Source organism: Belonocnema kinseyi, chromosome 3 (assembly GCF_010883055.1).
Source record: "Belonocnema kinseyi isolate 2016_QV_RU_SX_M_011 chromosome 3, B_treatae_v1, whole genome shotgun sequence".
NCBI classification, from domain to species: domain Eukaryota; kingdom Metazoa; phylum Arthropoda; class Insecta; order Hymenoptera; family Cynipidae; genus Belonocnema; species Belonocnema kinseyi.
Genome location: NC_046659.1, coordinates 141,380,782 through 141,405,150, shown reverse-complemented (window position 1 = coordinate 141,405,150; position 24,369 = coordinate 141,380,782). Strand labels below are relative to the sequence as shown.

At 24.6% G+C, this 24,369-nt stretch overlaps 1 protein-coding gene across 2 annotated transcripts in view; it reads left to right on the top strand.

Annotated features, from left to right (window-relative positions):
* Nucleotides 1-24,369, top strand: part of LOC117170152 (calcium uptake protein 3, mitochondrial) — a 397,111-nt gene that overhangs the window by 345,631 nt on the left and 27,111 nt on the right. For both annotated transcript variants that reach the window (XM_033356713.1, XM_033356712.1), the window contains exons 2-3: nucleotides 2,389-2,530; nucleotides 6,195-6,305. In XM_033356713.1, the coding sequence (XP_033212604.1) occupies nucleotides 2,389-2,530; nucleotides 6,195-6,305 (253 nt within the window). The remainder of the gene's footprint in view (nucleotides 1-2,388; nucleotides 2,531-6,194; nucleotides 6,306-24,369) is intronic.

The window sequence follows — 24,369 nt, the reverse complement described above, 5'->3', positions numbered from 1 at the left end:
TAAGATATCAATTTTCATTTTATTTGAAAATTCATCTCTTTTGGTAAAAAATTCCATCTTCTCTTTTTTGTTAAAAATGCAACTGTTTGGATGAAAAATAATCGGTTTTTGTTGAGATTCAACGATTTTTTTTAAATTTCATTTTTCTGGTTAAATTCAACTGTTCTTGATTTTAAATAAAATACATGTTTGATGAAATATTAAATATGGCATTTTTCACTGCAAATTCTTTTTTTTTTTTTGCTTAAAAACAATTTATTTTTAACTGAAAATTCAAGTATTCCATTTTTGGTTAAGGAGCAACCATTTTAGTTCAGCATTGAAGTATTTGTTGAAAAATTGAACTATTTCGTTAAAAATTAGTTTTTTATATTTAGAAATGAATTTTTTAAACTAAAAGTTTAAATATTCTATCCTTAACTGTAAATTAAAATTTTTTTAGTTGACAATATTCAACTAATTAGTAAAAAATGAACTAATTTGTGACAAATTAGTCTTTCTTTGTTAAATATGCATTTTTGTAACTGTAATTTTAACTGATTTATTTTTGGTAAAACTTTATCTTTCTTTGATCAAAATGAATGTATTTTATTGAAATTTTGTTGTTTTTATAGATAATTAGGTTTCTTCTTTGAAAACTCATTTTATGGGTTGAAAGTTGAAATATTTGATTAAAAATTCAACTATTTGCTTGAAAATGCATATATTTTATTAAAAATTAGTCTGTTTTCTTAGAAAATTAATCTTATTGCTTCAAAGTTTAACTGTTTTGAAAAATCAACTATTTTGGTGAAACATTTTACTTTTTGTGGCATATTCGTTTTTTTCGGTTGAAAATTAATTTTCTTAACTTAAAGTTTAACTATTCTATTTCTTATTATAAATGTATATTTTTTAGTTGAAAATTTAACTACTTGATAAAACATTGAACTATTTTCTTCAAAGTTCATTCTTCTGGTTGTAAATTCTTGATTTTACTTGAAAATGGTTTCTTTGAAAACTTAACTGTTTTTTAAAAATTAGTTTTTTTTTGTTAGTAATTAATTTTTCTAACTCACAAAACTTAAATTTCGTGTTCTTTTTGTAGAAAATCAAGATTCTTCTTTATAAATTCATTTTTTTTCTAGAATGGAAACTGAAATATTTTGTTAAAAATTCAACTATTTGATTGAAAATTGATGTATTTCATTAAAAATTAGCCTTTTTGTTAGAAAATTAATTTCAATGCTCGAAAATTCACATTTTTGTATTGAAAAACCAACTGATTGGTTGAATATTAACCCTCAAAGTGCATACATGGTAAAAATCACGGTAAAGTGCATCGTGTGTGTTAAATACCCTAGCGTATTTAATAATGTATTGTTTAACCCCTATTGAACATTTTGTCACGATTAAATTATCCGATATATCTTAAGGTATCTTTTATAAGGTAGAGTTAATTTTATAGCCATTTATTTATTTTAAGTTTGATAAAAAAATCATTGAAAAAAGTGGAAAAATGGGTTCGTTTACTTTAAAATACATAACTCACGCAATTTTAATTATTTTAACCTGAATATTTATGACTATACTTTTAAAATCATGCAATTTCATTTTAAAAAATATTGCAAAATGGGTGCTTTCAAAAAAGATATTTATTTGCACAGTCGCAGAGTCAATTTGATGATAAAATTATGAATTAGATTTTTTGCTTTTAAATCGATTTATTATCATAAAAATTGAGGAACTTTTAACTTATATTACTATATTTTAACAATCATATTTTATTCAACACATGTACAGTCTGCTCTCGCATGACGCGCGGCCGTAAGTTATAAGCCATCTACAAAGAAAAAAAGTATGAAATAATCTAATACAAAAAATTGCTCTAAAATTACTTTTTCACTGACTAAGTACACACTGGGTGTTAAAGACCCCACGATTTTTGACCGCCACTTTCAGCAGCTGCTGCTAGTAGACTGACGCTTGAAGTATTATGCTAAATGACTTAACTTACAGTTAGAGTCTCCAACCAAAGCTAGATGGCGACTTTTACTCAATTTTTTCGACTTAAGTATGGTTTATAAGTTTGACAATTGCTTGGGGTCTCGGAGACCCACAGTGCACTTAAAGGGTTAAACTATCTTGATGAAAATTATTTTTTTGGATAAAAATCATCATTTCACATATCAGTTTTCATCAATTATCAATAACATTCTATTTGTATTAATATTAATTTTACGTTTAAATAAAAAATTGCGTAAGATACAAAGAATAATAATCGCACATGTTTGTGTTCTAGTTTCTTTAAAAAATTACAAACATTTCAGTTGAAATAAAAGTTAACTAAGATTTTATTGTTGATTAAAGGTTTCAAATTGAAGAGATTTTGTAATTTTAATGTTTCAGCATGAGGAAGATATACAGAAAGCTGTCAGACTCACAATGCGGGAGCGAAGATTTATCAAATTCGCATCTGTAGAGTTTGATGGACAACTCTACATGACACCTCAAGATTTTCTTGACAGCGTTGTCGAATCACAGCCAAGACGTAAGTTTTTTTAAGTATTAATATTATGAATAGTATTATTACTCTCTAGCAAGCATCCCAGGTGAAGAGCTTGACAAAGTCATTATCCAAAGCTCTCGACTCGGGCCCATTACTGTAGAAGGTCTTTCATTTCAGGCGTCAGTCATTCCACTTTTAAATAAACTTATTCATTAAAGTTCTCTAAAAAAGCGATCAAATTCCTAGGAATCTTTTAAATTCCTAAAAAATTGTTTTTGAAATCCGCTGAATATTTCTCAATCTGTTAAAAGTCTTTGAAATCTTTTTAAATATCTTAAAATTATTTAAAATTCCGTAAACCCTTGATAATCATTAAAGGTCCTATATAATCCATTCAATCTAGGGAAACTCTTTGATATCCCTTGAAATCTTTGAAAATGCTACAAAACTTCTTGACATTCCTTGAAATTTGTAAACATTCTTGAAATTCTTTACAATATTTGATAATATATAAATTTGAATTCGTAAGAATCCATTAAGATAAGTATAAATTATTTTACATCCCTTGAATAAAAATTAAATTAAATTAATTCATTAAAGTGTGAAAACCCCCACTTAAATTCCTAGAACTATTTTGAATCCTTACAGATTCAGTAAAATCCTTTATATCTTTCAAATTCTTAAAAATCGCTTAAATTATTATTTGGACTTCTGAGAAATCCCTTGAAATTTCAATTTCATTTCATTAATTTTCCGAATCTTTCTTAAAATCATTCAAAATAAATACTAAAACGTTCAAATTCTAACAATTTTTTGAATTCTCTTAAAATTCTTTAGAATTTATTAAAATAGCTAAAAATTTTTTTACATAACGTACATTTTTTTAAATAATTGGCGATCCTATAAAATTCCTTACAACTTTTAAAATTCTTTAAAATACCTTGAAACCGTTGAAAATTCTAAAAAAATCCTTTAAATTATTAGTGTTATTTTTTTAAATCAGTAGAAAGATAGTAGCAGGTTTTAAAATTCTTCATTTTCAAAATTCCCTGATTTTTTTCTGACTAATATTTTTAACATAGAATCTTTTATAAACGGAATAAGCAATTTAAGATTAAAAAACTAAAAATTTATTTATTTATTTCAACCAAGAAAGATGACTTTTTCTACCATGAAGGATGAATTTTCAATTTATAATAAGGAATTTGTAAATAAACAGTTAAATTTTAAGCCAAAAAGAAGATTACTTTTTTAACAAAATAGCTGAATTTGCAAGTTACAAAGATTATTTTTTAAACCAAAACGACGAATTTTCTATCTAAGTAGACGACTATTTAAGAAAGGTTTGAAATTTCAAACAAAAATAACTTTGAACAAAATAGTAAAATTATCAGTCAACAAAAAAGACGCATTTTTAAAAAAAGATGAATTTTTAAACAAATATACGAATTTTATAACAAATAGTAAATTTTCAGTAAAAAAAATAATTTTTTAAAAATAGTCTAAATTTCAATTAACGAGGGTGAATTATGCACTAAAATGATGATTTTTTCAACAAAAAAGACGAATTTTTAACAAAATAAATTAATGTTCCAACCAAAAAGACGAATTTTCAGGAAATGAAGATTTTTTAATGAAAAAAAATATCATCCGATCTGTAGAACTTTTAAGCCAAATGCAAATTTTCTCTAAAAAAGTTAATTTTTAACTAACAAAAAAAAGTTAAATTTTCAAGAAAAAATGAAAAGTTACATTTCCCGTTAAAAAAATAATTTTCAACAAAAAATAATTATAAACATAATAGTCCAATTTTTAAACAAAAGTATTTCTTACACATCAATCTGAAATTCTTTTTCAGATTGATGTATAAAAAATATTCTTTGTTTGAAAATTCGACTATTTTATTGAAAATTATTTTGGTTACTTAAAATGTAACTATTTGTTTAAAAATTCATTTATTTTGTTAAAAATTCGTCTTTTTCTTTGGAAACATCATCATTTAAGTTCCTTATTAATCTCTTTTATTGATAATTTGACTATTTTGTTGTAAATTATTTTGGAAATAGATTTGAAAATATGTTTGGAAATTCAACTCTTTTGATGAATATGCGTATATTTATATAGAAAATTCGTCCTTTTGTGTTCAAAATTCATTTTTCTAGCTTGCTAAGTCAGCTATTTTGTTTAAAAAAAGTCATCTTTTTATGGGAAATTTAACTGTTTTGTTTAAAAATATTTATTACGGATTGAAAATTCATCTTTTATGGTACACACAAAATATTTTTCATGGTTAAAATAAATAACTGAATTTTAAATGTTTTAATTTTAAATTTTGTATGCCGTTCGTAAAATCTTCGATGTTTAAAATATTCACATAAGTAAAAAGAGGATCTTTGAATATTAATTAAATTAACATTTTCAGTCACCCTGTTTCGGCGAAATTTTATTGTAAAAAAAAATCAAATATCAACACTTTTCTCAACCCTGCAACCATTTTGCGTGAAAATAGTTAAATTGTCAAGTTAAAAAGTTGAATGTTTCCGAAAACGATTGATTTTTATACTCACAAATATGAATTTTCAACAAAAAGTTCATTCCCATTCAAGAAAAATGAATTTTCAACCAAACAAATGAATTTTTAACAACAACAAAAATTAATTTATTATCAAAGACTTTAATTTATTACAAAATAGTTTAACTTGAAGCAGGAGACGAATTTTCAACAAAATTTAATAATAATAAGGTGATGACACACTTCACAAAATGTTTGTCCGTTCATACTGAATAAGTAAATAAATAAATAATAGCTGACAAATAACCTAATGTTTGAATTCTAAAACCTACAAAAATGAATTTTCAACCAAAGAGATGAATCTTCACCAAAAGTTATATTCGGGAAAAAAAAATTAGAATTTTTAACCAAGAGAAATTTTAGTTGCACTTTCAACACCAGAAATTAATTTTCAATCAAATTTGTAACAAAACAGTTCAATTGTTAACCAAAAAGAGAGAACTTTTAACAAAATTGTTGAATTTTCAACCAAACAAAAAACATCTTAACTAAATATACAATCGACAGGAGGAAGCATCTGCACGAAAAAATAAATAGGAATAGAAATAGAAATACAACGAAAATAAATAACTGAAAAAAATTTTATACTTTTTTGTATACCAATTTTTCATTTTTCTTGTTTATTAATATCCAAGGACCAGAACTTTAAGCTTGTTAAATTTTTTTTTAAATCTCAGTTATTAAAAGCGCATTTTATAAAAATATCCTGACTTTTGCAACAAATTTGTCAAAATCCCTGACTTTTCCCTGATTTTCAGGTTTTCCCTGACCTACGATTGCCCTACCGAAATAAAAAAAAAATAAGAATCTTCATTCTCACAGACATAAGGTTCAAATTCAAGGACGAGAGGACTGTCTCGCACGTATTTTATTTGTTCACACGCTTTGCATCTGCACGTTTCTTAATGATTTATTTTCGCAAAAAAATCTTTAATATACGTCAAAGTTAATGAAAATTATCCTTATAGGGAAAATCAAAAAGGAAATCAAAAAGGCTCATTTTCTGGTTCCCTAAACTATTGATATATACTTCTTTTCTTTTCGATAGCTTTGTATGATAAGAAACATAAATTCTTCTCAAAATATACAAATCTAATTAGTTCAGAAAACAAATTTTCCCTTTTTTATTTTCAGCAAGACACAAAAGGCGTATATTATCCGAGAAGGAACTTGATGTCATCAAAAACTCGACCCCCTCAATGCGCCATGGAAATTCACACCTATTTCGGAATCTTCGAGACAAAGGTAAAATTTCGATTTATAAAAACACTGGGTTCAAAAAATTAAATGTGTGAAACATAAAATTAAAATTTTCAATAAAATAATGTTTAACCATTTTCATGCAATTTACTTCATGATACATTTTTTGACATAAACTGCCGGTCGATTTTTTGTTTCTTCATGAGAAATGATTATTTAAAAAAAAATATTTCGGATCATCTGTTTCTGAGATATCTTGCAATTATGGAACAAGACGACTACTCACATTAAATTCGTTTCTAAATTTCATAAAGTTGTGAAACATGAGACGATCACTCACATTGTCATTTGTTTCTAAATTTAATGCAGTTGTAAAACATTAAACGATCACTCGCATTTCATTCGCTTTGAATTTCATAAAGTTGTGAAAAATAAGACGATCAATAAGATTATTAACTTTGTATGAAGTTGATATTTCCAAAGCATAAGATGATTGTCTTTAAAACAAATAAGAATGTGAGTGATCACCTTATGTTTAGAACTGCATCAAATTCTGAACAAATAACAACGTGAGTGATCATCTCATGTATCAAATTCATAAACAAGTAACAATGTAATTGATTGTCTTATTTTTCACAACTGTGTGAAGTTCAGAGACAAATAAATTGTGAGTGATCGTCTAACTTATGTTTTAAAGCTGCAATAAATTTAGAAACAAATAATAATGCGAGTGATCGTCTGATGGTTTAGAATTGTAACAAATTCATAAACAAATTGAAATGTGATTGATTGTCTTACGTTTCAGAACTTTATGATTTTCATAAATAAAAGTAACAATGTGAGTGATCGTTTTATGTTTCGAAACTGCATGAAATTTAGAAAAAAATTCAATGCGAGTGATCGTCCGAAGTTTTAGAATTGCAGGAATTTCAGGAAAAAAATAAAAATGTGATTGATCGCCTTAAGATTCAGAACTGTATGAAATTCATAAACAAAAGTAATAATTTGAGGTATCGTTTTGTGTTTTAAAACTACATGATATTAAAAAAAAATGATAATGTGAGTGATCGTCTTATGTTTTAGAACTGTATGAAATTAATAAACAAAAGTAGCCATCTGATTAATTGTACAAGTTTTCTGGAATTGAAAAGAAAGGAGCACATTTAGTTCATTTTTTCACAAAATTATTGAAATTTCAAGACAAAATGATGAATTTTCTGAGAAGAAAAACAGTTGAATTATCAAAACAAAAATACGACATTTTTATTGAAAGCTTAAATTTATACCGAAAGAATAAGAATTTCCAACAAACTACTCTCAGCCCAAAACTTAAATGTTTAACTAAACTAGATTAATTTTCAACAACAAAAAAACGAAGATTGAAATATTGGAATAGATAAATTTTCAATTATCAAAGTAATTTTTCAACCCAAAAAAAGAAGATGTTTAACAAAAGAGTTCAATTTACAACGGAACAGATGAATTTTTAACTAAAATTTTGAATCCTCAACCAAAACATGCATTTTTAAGAAATTAGTTCAACTTTAAAACTTTTTTATAAAATTTTTGAACACAATGAAGAATTTTTAAACAAAACGATTAATTTTGTACCAAAAAAACGAATTTTTAACAATTTTCAAGAATTCTCAACCAAAATGTTGAATTTTTCACAGAAAAAATGAATTTTTAAATAAAAAGATTTATTAACTATCAAAAAATTTAATTTTCAACTAAAAAAGATGAATTTTTAAGCAAAAAAATTAATTTTCTACCAAAAAATACTAATTTTTAGCAAAATTCAAGAATTCTCAACCAAAAAGTTCAAGTTTCAACTAATAACATAATTTTTTAAACAAAAATATCCATTCACTACCAAGAAAGATGAATTTTTACTAAAATTCAAGAACTCTTAATAAAAAAGTTAAAGATTCAACTAAAGACATAAATTTAAAAAAAAGATTAATTTTCTACCGAGATAATCGAATTTTTAACAAAATTCATGAATTTTCAACAAAAAAGTTCAATTTTCAACTAAAAAATAAACATTTTTAAACAAAAATATTCATTTAATTTTTAATGTAATTTTTAACCTAATGTTTGAATTTTCAACCAAAAAGATTAAATGCCTAAAAAAGTTTCGACAAGAAAGTTAGTTAAATTTTCAGTTAAAAAAATTAATTTTTAGGAAAAAACTTATTTTCAACCGCCAAAATAATTTTTCAAACAAAAAGATTAATTTTCTACTAAGAGATTTTGAAGGAAAAAAAAGATTTTTCAACTAAAATTATCATTTTTCAGTTAAACTATGCAAAATACGAAAAAACACTAATCAACAAGAATTGTGCATCGAAAAAATATCTAAAATTTTGTTATTATTCACTTTTTTATAGGATACGTAATTATTATTTTATTCTTTTAAAAAAATCGATAATTTTATGATAGAACGCGTATTTTTTGTTTTGATCGTAAAAAATAAAATTCGAAATAAAAAGATTGGATTTTTTTTTACATCTTTTTTTTACGCTTTTAATATCAGGAAATGAAAAACACCGAAGGTGAATACGCGCTTTACCTATCTTATATTCACAGAAAGTAATCAAATAGTATTTTTAGCCTAGTTTTAAGTTTCGAGAAATTGCAATCTCATTGCCAAATCTGTTAAGCAGCCTTGTATTTTTTTTAAACTTGCCGATTTCTCATGGTTATCATTCATATAGCCTTTTTTAATATTAATATTCACAGCCTTAAATAAATTCACGTATTTTCACAAAATTAGCATTTATTCAATTGACAATTACTGAATAATAACATTCAATAAAATAAATAAATGAAATAAATATAATAATATAAAGTATATTTTTTTGTAGTGTTTTTAAACAATTTTTCAAAAAATTTTCCATCTTCAGCAAAATTCATTTTTTCTCCTGTTTTAAAGAGCCCCTTTTTTGCCCTTTTCTCTTTTCTTTTGTTTTTTAAATAATGATTTTTTTCGTGAAACTAAAAATTACCAGAGTTATAGAATTTACAAAATTCCAAAAAACACACGAAAATGAACATTTTAAGTCAAATAAGACACGATATGAAAAAAATATAATAGAAGAAAAATGTTAATTTTCGATAGCCCTATAAGATGATAATAGAAATTTGTTGAATTTTTTCGAGTATTTAAATTTTGACCGTACAAAAAATAATCAAAAATCAAAGATTGCATTTTGCGGTAAAAAAATGCAAGATAGGAAAAAAAATCATGAGACAAACATTGTGCACCGAAAAAATATCTACAAATTTGTTATTAATCAGTTTTTTTATAGGATACGTAGTTTTTGTTTTATTTACAAAAAAACATTAAAAATTAAATTTTTCGACACACGATACAAACTAAGGAAAAATAAATAGATAACGTTTTTCCAAGTAGAGCAAAATAATTGTTATTAATGTTTGTTTATATTATAGGTAGTTTCTCTTTAATCGTGAAAAATATCATTAAAAGTAAAAAAGTTTTTTTGTTATAATAACACAAGATACTAGAGAATGAATTCACAAACGTTGTTGAACTGAAAAAGTCTAAAATTGTTTTGGAATAATTTTTTCATAAAACGCGTGGTTTTCGATTTTATCGTAAGAAATAATATTAAAAATAATGGAATCGAATATTTTAAAAAACGACACAAGACAAATTAAAATGTTTTTCAAGGCGTATAATCCAGAACTTAGCTGCAAAATTGCCTTAACCCATTTTTTCATATGAACGGCTGTTTTTTTAACTTTTAGCATACAAAAATTTACCAGTTTCTTCTTGAGTATCCAAAAAGGCTTCTCTCTTAATTATATTTTCAAATTCAAAACATGAAAAGTAAACAAATTACAATTTAAAATATTAATAGCAGACTTTTTGAATTGAAGAATTGATGCTCCACCATTCTTTAAAATTTTGAAAAACGTAGAATTTGAACAATTTTAAGAGAATATCTTCAAAAATAAATATAATATTTTAATAAATGATTTGGGAAAAAATGAAAGAGAATTCAAATGAATTTAATCAAATACCTCCGAATTTAGGGTAAATTCAAAATTAATTGCAAACAATATTTTCAAATTTCTTCAAATCTTTAAAGCCCTTCACCGTATGTGTAGAGTTTAAATCGTACAAATAACATTGGAAATGAGCAAATTCAGTTTATGGAAAAACTAAAAAAGTTGCAATAAAATTTTGAATAACAAAATTTTGTTTAAAAAATGCGCATTTTTTTTAAACAAGACAATGAAACTACTTCTGTTTTAATGTTCGTTAAAGCCGAAAGAGCTTTAACAAAAGAGAATTCACAATCAACAAATTACCGTTGTCGATGCTTTGACCTTTAATTTTAAAACGTCTGTGCAAAAAGGCTGAGCGCGAAGCGCGAGAACCAACATTCGCGTGCCCTAGGCGCGCTCAAACTTGCGAGCAATGCGAGCCGCACACGATTCGCGATGAGAATATGCCCGCTAAGCGGGCAGTTCTTTTTTTTCTTTGCATTAATTTTTTTAAAATATTCAAGAAGTACTTTAAATTTTCCCTACGCAGTTACATTTTTAATTTAAAATATCAGTTTCCAACAAAATAGTTAAACTTTCAAACAAAGAAATAAATTTTCAACTAAAAGTAGGAATCCTCGACAAAAAAGTGGTTGAATCTTGAACACTCGTTTTAAAATTTGATTTTTTTGTCAAAAAATTGATTTCTTTTCTTGAAACTTGAACTATTTTGTTGACAAATTGTTTCTTCTCCTTCTAAATTAATTTTTGTAGCTGAACAATTAATTACAAAATTTAAAGTTGAAAAATCAAGTATTTTGTTTAACAAATCTTTGTTGTTGGTTAAATTTAACTGTTTTCTATTCAAGTTAAAATCATTCTTGGTTGAAATATATCAACTATTACATTTATCGTTGAGAATTACATAATTTTTTTTTTTTATTCAAATTAATTAAAAAAAAACAAATTTTCAAGAAGTACTTCAAATTTTCCCTACGCAGTTACACATTTAAACTGAAAAATACTAGTTTCCAACGAAATAGTTTAACTTTCAAACAAGAAATGAATTTTGAAAACAAAAATATGAATCTTCGATAAAAAAGTGGTTCAACCAAAATTTTCCAACATACTAATTAAAGCCTCACTCAAAGAAGATAAACTTTTAATCAAACTGTTGCACTTTCATCCAAGAACTATAAACTTTTTACTAAAATGCATAAATTTTTTATTTAAAAAGACAAATTTAAAAAAAGTGAATTTCTATCTAAAAAATATGACAGTTTGAATTTCAACATAAAAAAATATGAGGTTTAAACAAAAAGTAAATCTCCTACGAAATGGTTGAATTTTCAACCAAAAAGGATGATTTTTTAAAAAAGTTATTGAAATTTCAACTTAAAACTTGCATTTTAATCCAATTTAATAATTTTAATCCGAGGAAGATGCTATTCTACTGAAATAAATGAATTTTTAAATTAAAACGATAATTAACATTTAAGACGGATGAATTTTCCACCAAATAGTAGAATTTAAGAGAATTAGTTTTCAACAAAAAACTTGCATTTATACCTAAGTAGCTGAAATTTCAATCAAAAGAGATGAATTTTCAAAAAAAATATAGCTAAATTTCACAAAGGTATCGTTGAATTTTCAAGACACAAATACAATTTTTTTCATGCAGATTAATTTTCAACAAAAAAGTTCATTTTCTATCAAGAAAAATGAATTTTCTATCCACAGATGAATTTTTAACTAAATGTTTGAGTTTCTACGTAAACGCCGAATGTTTCAGGTAAAAAAAAATAATTTGTTAAACCAGATGTAATAGATTTTCGAACAAATAATTGATTTTAAAATAAAATAATTTCCAATTTGCAACCAAGAAAAGTTGAATTTTCAACGAAATTGTTCAATTTAACAAAAAAAAATCAACCAAACACCTGCAGTTATGAGCAACTGGTTGAGAATTTACTCAAAAGAGACGAATTTTTAATAAAATTGTTGAATTTGTAATGAAAAATTGGCTTTTTTAAACAAAAAAAACTAATTTTTGTAGAACACAATTTAATTTTTAACAAAAGAGTTGAGATTTAAATTTAAAAATGCGTCAAAAGACTTAGAAAACAGTTGAATTTCAAAATAGAAAAGATGAATTTTCAAACAATTAATTTGAAGAACAAATTTTGTTGACCAAACAGTTGCATTTACAGCCAAATAGATGGACTTTCAAGCAAAAGAGACGAATTTATAAAAATAGATTTAGTTTTTGACCAAGAAAGATGATTTTTTAACCAAATAGTTGGATTGGTAACCTGCAAATATCAATTTTCAATCAAATGGTGGAATTTTCGCAAAAAAAATACAGAACTTCAACGAAATACAGTAGTTGCATTTTCAACCCAATAGTTCTGCTTAAGCCAAAAGGACGAATTTTTTTAGAAGCCAGTTGAATTTTCAACAAAAAAGTTCATTTCCAATCAAGAAAAATAAATTTCCAACTTGAAGATTAATTTTTAAGAAGGCGAATTTTCAACAAAAAAGTTTACTTTTAAAGTTAGAACGTCAAATGAATTAGAAGACAAAAGAGAAAGAAACCAAGAAAGATCATTTTTTAACCAAATAGTTCAATTTAAAAAAAAATTTTCAACTGAATTCAACATTTACAAACAAATAGTTCAAACTTAAACAAAGGAAACGAATTTTCAACAAAATATTAGAAATTTTAATCAAATACATGATTTTTTAACACAGAAGATCCAAACTGACGAATTTTCTGTTTGAAAACATTAAATATTCAAAAAAACAGCTGAATTTATACCAAAAATGATGACTTTGGAATAAAATAGTCTAATTTTTAACACAATAATTAAATTTAAAATCAAATAGTAGAATTTTTAACCAAAAATAAATAACTGCCAAGTAAAAATAATTGAATTTTCTTATTGGGTTCTCCTAATACAGTTGGCATTTAAGATAGGAGTCGTGCCAAAAATTAGGTCTCTGAAAACAACATTTCTAGAATTTCAAGAATTTAAATAATTTTATTAATAATTTATAAATTCAATTGAGAAAAAAAAACATTATTAAAATAAATTATTTCTGTACGTTTATAAAAAATTTTTATTAATAATAACATTCTTTATTTAAAATGACATCAGTAATATTATTTTGATTTTTATCAGGGTGGCGATTCGGCGGAAAATGTCCAATTCCCGATCATTTCTCGGTTTTCCCCAACAAAATTTTTCAGTTTCCCCGGTTAACTAAAAGTAACATATTCATCTTTGTCGCAAAACTCAGAAATTTATTTTAAATCAATAGTGGAATTTAAAATAAAAATATGAATTTTCAACTGAAATTATTATTATTTAACTGAAATACTTTCTTTTTTAACAAAAAAGATTTATTTTTAAACAATAAGATTAATTTTTAAACAAAAAAATTAATTGTGTATCAAAAAATACAATTTTTAAACTGACAAATTTTCGACTAAAATGATGAATCCTCAACTGCAATAGTTGAATTTTAAACAAACAAATAATTTTTTAATTAAAATAATAAATCTCAACTGAAATGAATGAATTTTTTACGAAAAAAATAATAATTTTTACTAAAAAAGATAAATTTTTAACTAAAAAATACAATTTTTCAACGAAAAATTGAATAATGACATTTTCAGTCAACAAATGAATGTTTAACCAAACCAAAAATCAATTTTGAACTAAAATGATGTAGTATTTAATTGTAATAGTATTTTCAGTTTAAGATAAAAATAATTTTCACCCAAATAAGAGACAAATCTTAATCAAATAAATCAGTTTTTAACCAATACTTGAATTATCAACTAAAATGATGAATCTTACACTGAAATAGTTCAATCTACACTGACAAAAAATATGAATTTTTAACCAATAAGATTAATTTTCTACAAAAAATAGGAATTTTCCAGAAATTAAAATAAAATAGTGTATTTCTTAATAAAAAAAATATCAATTTTCAACGAAATAGATGAGTTTTTATCAAAAAATGATAAAATTTCTAGTTGAAAAATTGATTTTCAACAAAGAAGTTACATGTTTGAAAATAGATGATTTTTTAATAAAAATCACGAATCTCCCAACAAAAAAACAAATTATGAACAAAAGAGTTTAGCTTTTAAACGCAATTAGTTGAATTTTCAAGAAAAAAATGTAAATTCCCAACGAAAAATGTTTTTAAACAATTTATATTATAATTCAGAAATATATTTTCGCTTCGAAATAATAATTTAACTCTTAAAACTAGTTGCAGTGCTCTCTTTTTCTAAAATTTGGAAGAAAGAACTTTTAAATTGTGACGAATTTTGACTTGGATCGGATTTTTCAAACTCCTTTCTTCTAAATCCCAGTCCTAATTATTTTTAAAAAACTCCCGTTCCATGTCAAAAATTCTCTGTTCGAAGTGAATGTATATTTTAAATTATTAAAATAATAAAAATTTGGAGTTTGTTCCGGTCAGAAGTAAATTTCCGATTTTTCCCAGTAAAGAAAATTCCTGGTCATTTCCCATTCTTTCCCGCTCTCCCGATCAACTCGCTACCCTATTTATAATTATAGAAAAACTATTTTTTCAGAAATCTGATATTTCTAAAAACTACTTTAATAGACAAATCGAGAAAAAGGGGAAGATGCTTAAAAATAAGTAACTCTTTAAAAAAGGGGGAAATAAGGGCACAGGGAACAAGTGTGAAGTCTGACAGTTAATAAATGCTTAATTAAATTCTCAATCGAAAATAAAAAAAAAGTGAGTAATTAAATCTTGTGGCATTGTAATTACGTGTTTTTACTTTCGCTTTCAATTTACCTTGAGTATGAATCAAAGAAGTAATTCTTAGTTTTATGCATTCCCTGTTTGTCGCGCTAATGGAAATGCAAATAATGGCAGGGCCAGTTTCACACCTCCGCCCTTTTAATAATGAGAAACTTGCACTCTCTCCAACACGTCTTTCAATCTCAGTTTGCACGCCTGGGAATTCCAATGGCTGATAAGCGAGTTCAGTAAGAGTCATCAATTCTCCAAGATTGTCCCTCAACATCACCCTGATTTATGACCTAGTTGAGAATTTTTCAAACAAACAAAAAATCTATTTTTAATTTACCCCATTTTAATATGAATTTTCTCTTGACGAAAAAATACAAATTTACAGGGTGGTCGCAAAATGTAATTTTCAAAATTCCCTCACTTTATCTTGAATAATAATTTTTCGTTATTCTTGATCGTTAATATTTAAAGACCAAAATTCTAATCTTGTAAAATTTCTAATATGGAACTGCCCACGAACAACAAAATAATTAGATTTATCAATGCGTTATTGGATTTTTAACAAAACGGTTGAATTTTTAACTAAAGATGTTAAATTGAGCAAAATAGTTGAATTTTCCTTTTAAATAGATAAATTTTTAAGAAACAAAAAAAAGAATTTTCAATTAGTTTAATTAAACGAAAAAGACCGATTTTCAATAAAACAGTGAAGTTAAAAAGTTAAAAAGTCGAATTTTTTATAACGAATTTAGTCACGAATTTTTAACATGATTTATAAAATCGATAAAAATAGATCTATTATTGATTTTTGAAAATCTTAACGGGCTCTTAAAATTATACTTTAGAAAAAATAATTCAGGTTAAAAATGTTTATTTAACAATAGTTATTTAGAGTTTTTGTTTTTGCTTTCTCTTTAAGGAAAGATGACCATTTTTATTCAATCTTAATGATCAAGGACTCATTCTATTCTTTGAGAGATTCTCTAAAATTCTATTTGGGTAGTGTTAATTAAATTTTAAACTATCATTATTTGTAACAATAACAACTGTGTGATTTCTCAATTAATTTTTTAAAATAAAATCAACCCAATTAGAAATTTAAAGAATCCTTCGAAGAATAAAATGAGGCCTTGATCATTAGGATTTAATAAGAATTGTAACTTTTCCCTAAAAATAAAGGAAAAACTAAATCTCTTAATAATTACTGTTAAAAAAAACAGTTTTAATCTAAATTATTTTTATCTACAATGTTTTTGGAAGCCTCCGTCAACATTTAAATAAATTATTAGTAGCTATATTTTTGTCGATTTTATAATTTATGTCAAAGATAGACAACTTTTGAGATTCATTGTACATAGTATATATCCGTAAATCCGAGCAGATGAATTTTCAATAAGAAAGTTCATTTTTAATCAAGAAAGATGAATTTTTAACCCAAAAGTTGAATTTTTAACTGAAAAATATAAGTTTTCAATAAAACATGGAATCGCTAAATTTTCATTTTGAAAAATTAATTTTCAACAAACGAGACATTTTTAACAAAAAACATTAATTTTCTACAGAATAGTTGGATGTTCAACACAATAAGTAAAGTCTGAACAAAATAGATGAATTTTCAATAAACAAAAAAAAAAATAATTCGCCACCAGTTGAATTCAAAGAAAAAATACGAAGACTAATTTTCTACCGAAAAAGACGAATTTCCAACAAAAAAATTAATCTTTTACTTTAAAATTTCTTTATTTTAGATTTTTATTTTTAAGTGTATATATTTAATTTAAAGAATTGTATAATGCAGTCTTGAAGATTTATACAATTAAAAATTAAAACCGTTTGAAGTTGAAAATTTTTGATAAAAACAACATTATTTAATCAACTGTGAATGTAAATAAATGAATAAATGATTTTTAAAATAGATATGTACTTTAAGTAATAAAAACTAAACAATAATTTATACGATAAAACGTTTCTAAATTCGTTCAAAGTTTAAGAATTTATATATTGTTACTGTTTCAACTCGAAAGTCTTAAATATTTAGAAAATGTAAAGGTGCGGTTGAAATTTTATCAACTATTTTCAATTTAAAAATAGATTAATAATATATTCGTAATGAAAGGCTTTTATTAAATTAAAAATATTGTTTCAGTTTTATTGATTCCCATCTTATCCCATTTGATTTGAGAATTTTGAATTAAGACAAAAGAATAAACGAATGACGAATGAAAAATCCCGAAAAATAAAATTCCCGAACACTGTAAAATACCCAAATTATAAAATTGCCAAAAAATAAAAACACCGAATTAGAAAATTGTGATTTCTTAATTTCGGGAATTTTCAAATTAGGAAATTTTATTATACGAGAATTTTATTATTAGGGAATTTTCCAATTCGGTATTTTTATTTTTAGGCAATTTTACTATTCGGGAATTTTCTAATGCGGGAATTTTACAGTGTTGGGAATTTTAGTTTTCGGGATTTTTCAGTCATTCCGTAAATTGAAGCAAAATATTTAAAAGTAAACAATTTAAAATTTAATTGTTTGTCATAGAAAGCTTTGAATTTTTAAAATTTCAAAAAGCATTTACATATACTTTTAACTTTAAAATTGCTATTGTTTTATTTAGAAAATGTTTAATTTGTAAGCGAAATATTTTTGATTTTTTGTGTAGAAATAATAATTGAACGCTTATTATTTGTAGAAAAATCTGAGTAAATTTTAGGGATATTTAGAAGTTTTGAAAAGATAAAAATTTAATTTAAAACTTGAATATGATGTCATGTAATTTAAACGAAGTGTGTGGAAAGTTTTTTCAGAGTGTCTAAACATATTTTAAAATGAATAGAATTTTTCCTACAATTTTTAGAAAATCCTGCAAATTTTTTTTAAATCTTTAAAGTCTTCTAGCATCTTTTTTGAAAATTCTAGAAATCTTTTTAAATCTTTTTAAATATTTTGTTCAAATAATTTTTTGAAATGAGCAATCATTTTTCATTATCCTAGAAATATTAGGAAAATGTTTTTATTCTTTTGGAGACTTTCAAAATTCTTAAAAAGCTTCTAAATTTTTTGTTTGAAATCTGTCAAAATTTACATTTTGTTTTGAATAGGTTGTGTGTATTTGCCATGAGATTTCGGTACGAATAGTCTATTTTTGTCGGTACACACACTTCGTTTAAATTATTTGATATTTCAAGTTCTAAATTAATTTTGAATCTTTTTTAAATTTCTAAAAATATCTAAAAATTACTCTAAATTTTTTTACAAATAATAAGTGTTCAATTTTTATTTATAAATCCATATTTGAAGGAAAGTTTTTTTACATTCGCAGTATTTTCTATAAGTTGTAGGACGAATTCAATTAATTTTAAAAGTTATATAGAAGTTCTGAAATAATTTCAAAAATAACTTAAAATTTGAAAAAATTTAAAACAACTTCTAGATTTCTCAAGATTTTGAAATAAAATTTTTAAGCTTTTCAATTATGTTTAAGCTATTTAAAATTAAAATAATTTAACATCTAATTTAAGAACTTTTAAGTTAAAAAAATTTTAATTTTCAAATTTTTAATTTTTCTAGCCTAAAATAACTTAATAATATAATTTTGCAAAGTTTTGAAGTTCATTGATTGCTTTTTTGATTTAAAGTATTCAATTTGTTAACGTGGTTTTATATTTTTGAACCTTAATCTTAATTTTTGAACTCTATAATTTATGAATGTTCAAAATTCTGAATTCTGCAGTTTATCTGTATTTCATTCAAAACGATGGAATACAACATTTTTGAATTGAAAAATTTTTATACTTTAATTTTTAAAGTTTAAAATTCAAGAGTTCCACTGTGAATGCTTTAATTCTTTGTTTATTTTTTATTGCTTTAAATAGAAAAATGTTTAGAATAGAGTTCGATTTTTTTCATTTTATTGACCGGCAAAAATGTTTGAGAACCTGGGGAAAAATCGGGAAATGCCCGGAAATTTTTTCCTTTGATTAAAACGGTCACCCTCAATAAAGTTGACTTTCAAGAAATGAATTTGATATTAAAAATTTAATTTTTAATAAATAAAGGTAAATTTTCAACAAAATAATTGAATTTTCAACGGAAAAAAATAATTTCTCAACAAAAAATGAAAGTTTCAACAAAACACATGAATTTTCAAACCATTTTTCAAATTATGAAATCAAAAAGATAAATTATCTGCAAAACATATGAATTTTCAATCCGAAAGTATGCTCAGCCAAATAGTTTAATTTTCTACCAAATTATTAAAGAGTAAACCTTGGCATACCTTTGAATCTTTTGAAAAAGTACCCTAAAATATTCAAAATCCTATAAAATCCTTTTAAATTACTGAAATAAATGAAAACTTTGTTGCAAACTTTTAAAAACCCCTATAATATTTAAAGTCCTCTAAAATTATTTGAAACTCCTTAAAATTTTTTAAAGCTCTTGAAAATTTCTTGAAATTTTAAAAAATGCCCTAAAATCTTTTTAAAAATCTTTGAAAATCCTTCAAATTATAGATTAAAATCATAAATTCCTTGGAATCTTTTAAAATATCCTAAAATCTTTTGAAAGCTTTGAGATTCCTTCAAATAAGTGAAATCTCTTGAAAATGCCTTGAAAACTTTTTAAATCCTGGAAAAATCCTTACAAATTTTAGAATCTTTTGGAAATGCTTTGGAATATTTCAAAATTCTCTGAAATATTTTAAATCCTTTTAAATATTTTGAAATCCCTTGAAGCTTTTTAATGTTATTTGAAATTTCCAAGAAATTTATAATTGATTTTAATAATTTGAATGGATTTCAAATATTTCTTAAGGTTTTAGGGAATTTTTTTAATTCCATGAAATTTTCAAGAGCCTTAAGAAAATCTTTTCAAAATTCCTCGGAATTTTTTTAAATACCCTAAAGTATTTCAAATCCCTTGCAATCTTTTTAAAATACTTTGGAATCATTTTAAATTATCAAATATTATTGAAAATGCCTTTAAGCCTTTGAATATAACCTAAAGTATTTAAAATCCTTTGAAATGTATTGGAATCCCTTAAAATGTTCTGAAGCTATTTAAATTTTTTCGAAATCTATAAATAAACCTTCAATTTTTCAAATTTTTTGGAATCTCTTTCAATTATTTTAATTTATTAAAAATTCTTTGGAATTTTTAAAAATACCCTAAAATACTTCCAATCCTTTGAAATTCTTTGTAATCTATTGAAAAATTGTAAAGCTTTTGAAAATACCCAAGAATTAAAAAAAATTCATAAAATCTTTTAAATTCTTTCAAATCCCTTCAAATTATTGAAATATATTAAACATTTCTTGGAATATTTAAAAATACCCTAAAATATTTCCTATCTTTGAAAATCCTTCGAAATATCTTAAAAAAATTACAGCTCTTAAAAATTCCTTGGAGTCTTTTAAAATACTCTAAAATATTTCCTAAAATATAAAAAGTCTGTTGGAATCCCTTCAAATAATTGAAAACCATTAAAAATTCTTTGGAATCTTCTATAATACCTTAAAATTGTTCAAGTCCTTGCCAATCCTTTGAAATCTCTACAAACTTTTTAAAGCTCTTAAAAATTCCTTGGAATTTTTAAAAATAACCTAAAATCTTTAGAATACTTTGGAATCCCTTGAAATTATTTAAATCTATTACAAATTCCTTGGAATTTTTTAAATACCCTAAAACACTTCCAATCCTTTGAAATTCTTTGAAGACCTTTAAAATCTATTAAAACTATTAAAAGCTTTTTTAAAAAAAACAAAGAATTAAAAAATATATCCCAAAATCTTTAAAATTCTTTCAAATCCCTTCAAAATATTTAAATATATTCAAAATGTCTTGGAATGTTAAAAAATATATTTAAAGTTTCTTTGAATGTTTAAAAATACCCCAAAATATTTTTAATACTTTCAAATCCTTCAAAATCTCTAGAAACTTTTTAAAGCTCTTGAAAATTTCTTAGAATATTTAAAAATACCATAAAATATTTCCTTTAGAATACTCCTTTAGAATACTTTATAATCCCTTCAAATTATTGAAATCTATAAAAAATTCCTTGGAATTTTTTTAAATACCCTAAAATATTTCTAATCTTTGGAAATCCTTTGAAATCCTTTCAAATCTATTAGAACTTTTTAAACCTTTTGAAAATACCAAAAAAAAAATTTAAAACATCCTAAAATCTTTAAAATTCTTTCAAATCCCTTCAAAGTATTGTAATATATTTAAAATTTTTTTGAATGCTTAAACAAACCATAAAATATTTCTAATACTTTCAAATCCTTTAAAATCTCTAGAAACTTTTGAAATCTCTTAAAAATTCCTGGGAATCTTTTAAAATACCCTAAAATGTTTCAAATCCTTGTCAATCCTTTAAAATCTCTAGAAACTTTTTAATGCTCCTAAAAATTCCTTGAAATTTTTAAGAATAACCTAAAACCTTTAGAATACTTTTTAATCCCTTTAGATGATTGAAATCTGTTAAAAATTCCTTAGTGTTTTGTAAAATATTCTAAAATATTTCTATTACTTTGAGGTCGTTGGAAATCTCGAGAAATTTTTTAAAGCTCTTGAACGTACTAAGGAATTTTTTAAATATCCTCAAATTTTTCAAATTTTTTGGAATCCCTTCCAATCATTGTAATCTATTAAAATTCCTTGGAATCTTTTGAAATACCGAAAAAAAATTAACTAAAGTGATCTTCTCATTTAAAAAAGTGCAGAAGGTGACTTTATCTTTAAAAAATTGACTAAAAAGTGAGTTGAGAAAAAAAGTGGCCAAAGGGTACTTTTTCGCGCTCAAAGGGTATCAAATTCAGGATGAATTCAGAAGATTTCGGAATAATTTAATTTACATTCAAATGAATTGGGAAAAATGTTGAAAAATAAAAAAAATTCTATTGATTTCCGTAAAATTGGATTGAATTTAGAGGAATTTAAGATCAAAGACAAGAATTCAATGAAATTTATAAAAATTCAAGATGAATTAAAAAAATCAAATGAATTTGAACCAATTTGATAGAAACTAATTGAATTCAGTAACTTTAAAATAAGCTTAGACAAATTCAAGGGGATTCTTAGAATATTATAAAATGCCTAATAATTTAATATGAGGGTAATGGACTTCAGAATTAATTAAATAAGAACTTTAAAAAATTCATTGAATTAAGTAGAGTTAAATGAATATAGAAGAATTCGAAAGAGTTTAAAAGAGTTTAAAAGAATTTAGGCTAAATTAATAAGAATTCAGAGCGAATGCAAATGAATTGTAAAAAATATTTTAAAATCTCTTCAAATATTCGAAACCCTACGAAATTACTCATGTCTGGTGAAAAATTCTTTGAAATCCATTAAAATATTAAAATATCTTAAAATTATTAAAACCCCTGAAAATCACTTGAAAAGATTTAAATCTCTTGAAGATGCCTTGGAATCTTTTAAAATACCCTAAAATATTTCACTCTTTGAAAGCCTTCAAACCACTGAAATAAATAAAAAAAAATTTTGGAAATCTTTTAAAATTTCCTAAAATATTTCGAATCCTTTGATATCTTTTGAAAGCCCTTGCAACTTTTGAAATCACTTGAAAACACCTGAGAATCTTTTAAAATATCCTCGAGTATTTCAAATCCTTTAAAATCCCATTAAATTTCTGAGAAGAATAAGAAATTTCTTTGGCATCTTTTAAAATAATCCAAATTATTTTAAATTCTTTACACTCCTCTAACATTTTGAAAGGTCTTGAAAATTCCAAGGAATTTCCAAAAAATACGTTAAAATATTTTAAATCCTTTAATTATTTTATCAATCGATCCCCAGGATCAATTAAATTAAAACTTTAAAAAATTGTTTAATCCATTGAATTGAGTAGAAAAGAGTAAATTTATAGAAACACAAGTGAATTAAAAAAATTCAAGTGAATTCATCAAATTCAAGAGAATTCTAAAGAAGTCAGGGTGAATTCCAAATCTCTTCAAATATTTAAAATCCTACAAAGTACCTCACTTCTCATGAATAAATTCTTTAAAATGCACTAAAATATGATCAAATACCGTGATATTCTATAATGATATTTTCTGAAATCATGAAAAATTTATTAAAATACATTAAGAGTTTTAAAATCCCTTGGAATCTTTTAAAATTCCTTTAAAAAATTCAAATTAAAAGCTCCTGAAGATAATGCCTCAGAAGTTTTTAAAATACCCTAAAGAATGCAACATAATTCAAAAATAGGTATAGACCTAAAATGACCCGTGTAGAAATTCAAATGGGAAACTAGTCTGGTTCCCGACCATTCGACCCCACTTAAAGTCGGGTCATCTGACTAGCCCCCGAGCAGTAGCGTCACGGTAGATTAGTCATGGGCTAGTCAGATGCCCCTACTTATCCTAGTCGAGGCCTGATCGGGTACTAGTCGGGGTCATATGATAATACATCTGCATGGAATTTTAACATAACTCCCCAAAATTGTGGAACATTCCCTAAAAGTTTGTAAAAATACTTATTATTTACGGAAATTTCCATAAACTTTTTTGAAATATTATAAGTGCTCAAATTTACCCAAGATTGAATAGGAAACATACCCTACGATTAAAAATGCACACTGAAAAAACTAGTTGGTTGGGACAACTAACAAAGTAGTAGGCTCAACTATTTTAGTTTGCAATATATGCCGCTGCTATTAAAGTGGTTTAGGCTACTACTTTTATTCGCAAGATTGGTAGTAGTTGCCCTTACTAATTTATTTGTTCTCGCTACAACTTTCGATGGTAGGTACTACTTTCAAGCAGCTGTGTTTACTACTTCAAATAGTAAGCGTTACAACTTCACTTAGTAAGTTTTACTATTAACTTAGTTATTTTACAAATAAATTAGTTGATCTTACTACTTAAAGTAGTCATCCTTACTATTATATAATCTTATATAATATTACTATTCAATCTTATATTTTCTTACTATTCATATAATTATATTCATCCCACTGGAAAGTTGAATCGTCACGGTGATGTATTTATACAAATTAGGGTACCTTTTCACGGAGGCCTGTTTTGAAGTATTCGCTGAATTTATATGACACATCGAGTTCACATGTAGATTATCAATCAAACAAATTTGACTCAATATAACAAAGTAACTAAAAATAAGTCCTATGAAATATATTCATTCCAAGATTACTTCAAAACTGACCTGCGTGAAAAGGTGCCCTAGGGCCTAGGCGTAGGTCGTAGAGGACGCCCTAAGGATCTATACGATGCTCTTCAATATTTTCCACGTGTTTACACTTTA